This window comes from Poecilia reticulata, linkage group LG8 (genome assembly GCF_000633615.1).
Source record: "Poecilia reticulata strain Guanapo linkage group LG8, Guppy_female_1.0+MT, whole genome shotgun sequence".
Taxonomy (NCBI): Eukaryota; Metazoa; Chordata; class Actinopteri; order Cyprinodontiformes; family Poeciliidae; genus Poecilia; species Poecilia reticulata.
The window spans coordinates 23,235,371-23,235,723 of record NC_024338.1 but is presented as its reverse complement, the minus strand read 5'-3'; the positions used below and the strand labels follow the sequence as shown (position 1 = coordinate 23,235,723).

At 39.1% G+C, this 353-nt stretch overlaps 1 protein-coding gene across 1 annotated transcript in view; it reads right to left on the bottom strand.

Annotated features, from left to right (window-relative positions):
* Nucleotides 1–2: 2 nt before the first annotated feature.
* The window catches only part of drc3 (dynein regulatory complex subunit 3), a 4,009-nt gene continuing 3,658 nt past the window's right edge, over nucleotides 3–353 (bottom strand). The window contains exons 11-12 of the mRNA XM_008416930.2: nucleotides 186–299; nucleotides 3–98 (exon numbers count right to left, since the gene is read on the bottom strand). Coding sequence (XP_008415152.1) covers nucleotides 3–98; nucleotides 186–299 — 210 coding nt within the window. The remainder of the gene's footprint in view (nucleotides 99–185; nucleotides 300–353) is intronic.

Genomic DNA, 353 nt, shown 5'->3' with positions numbered 1-353 from the left:
TTTCATTCCATCTCCTCCACGGGTTTCATCAAAAAGTCATAATATCGGTAGATGTCGGAGATGCGCACACGGTTCCTCCTTTCCTCTTCTTCCTGAATCTGCAATAGTGCATAAAGATGGTGATTGCGGATGAGTTGTCATTTCAGTTTAACATACACTTGTGTGTTTACTACAAAGTTATTTACTTCTTTGATGAGAGCTTTTTTCGAGTCATTAACTTGTGTATCCATTTGATTTTCTGGGTCAGTGACGGTCTCTGAGGCCTCATCTTGACTGGGTGAATCATTGCCTGTAGACAACTACATGTAACGACATTTTCAGTCTTAGCAGCAATTTCTTTTTACATTTCAATA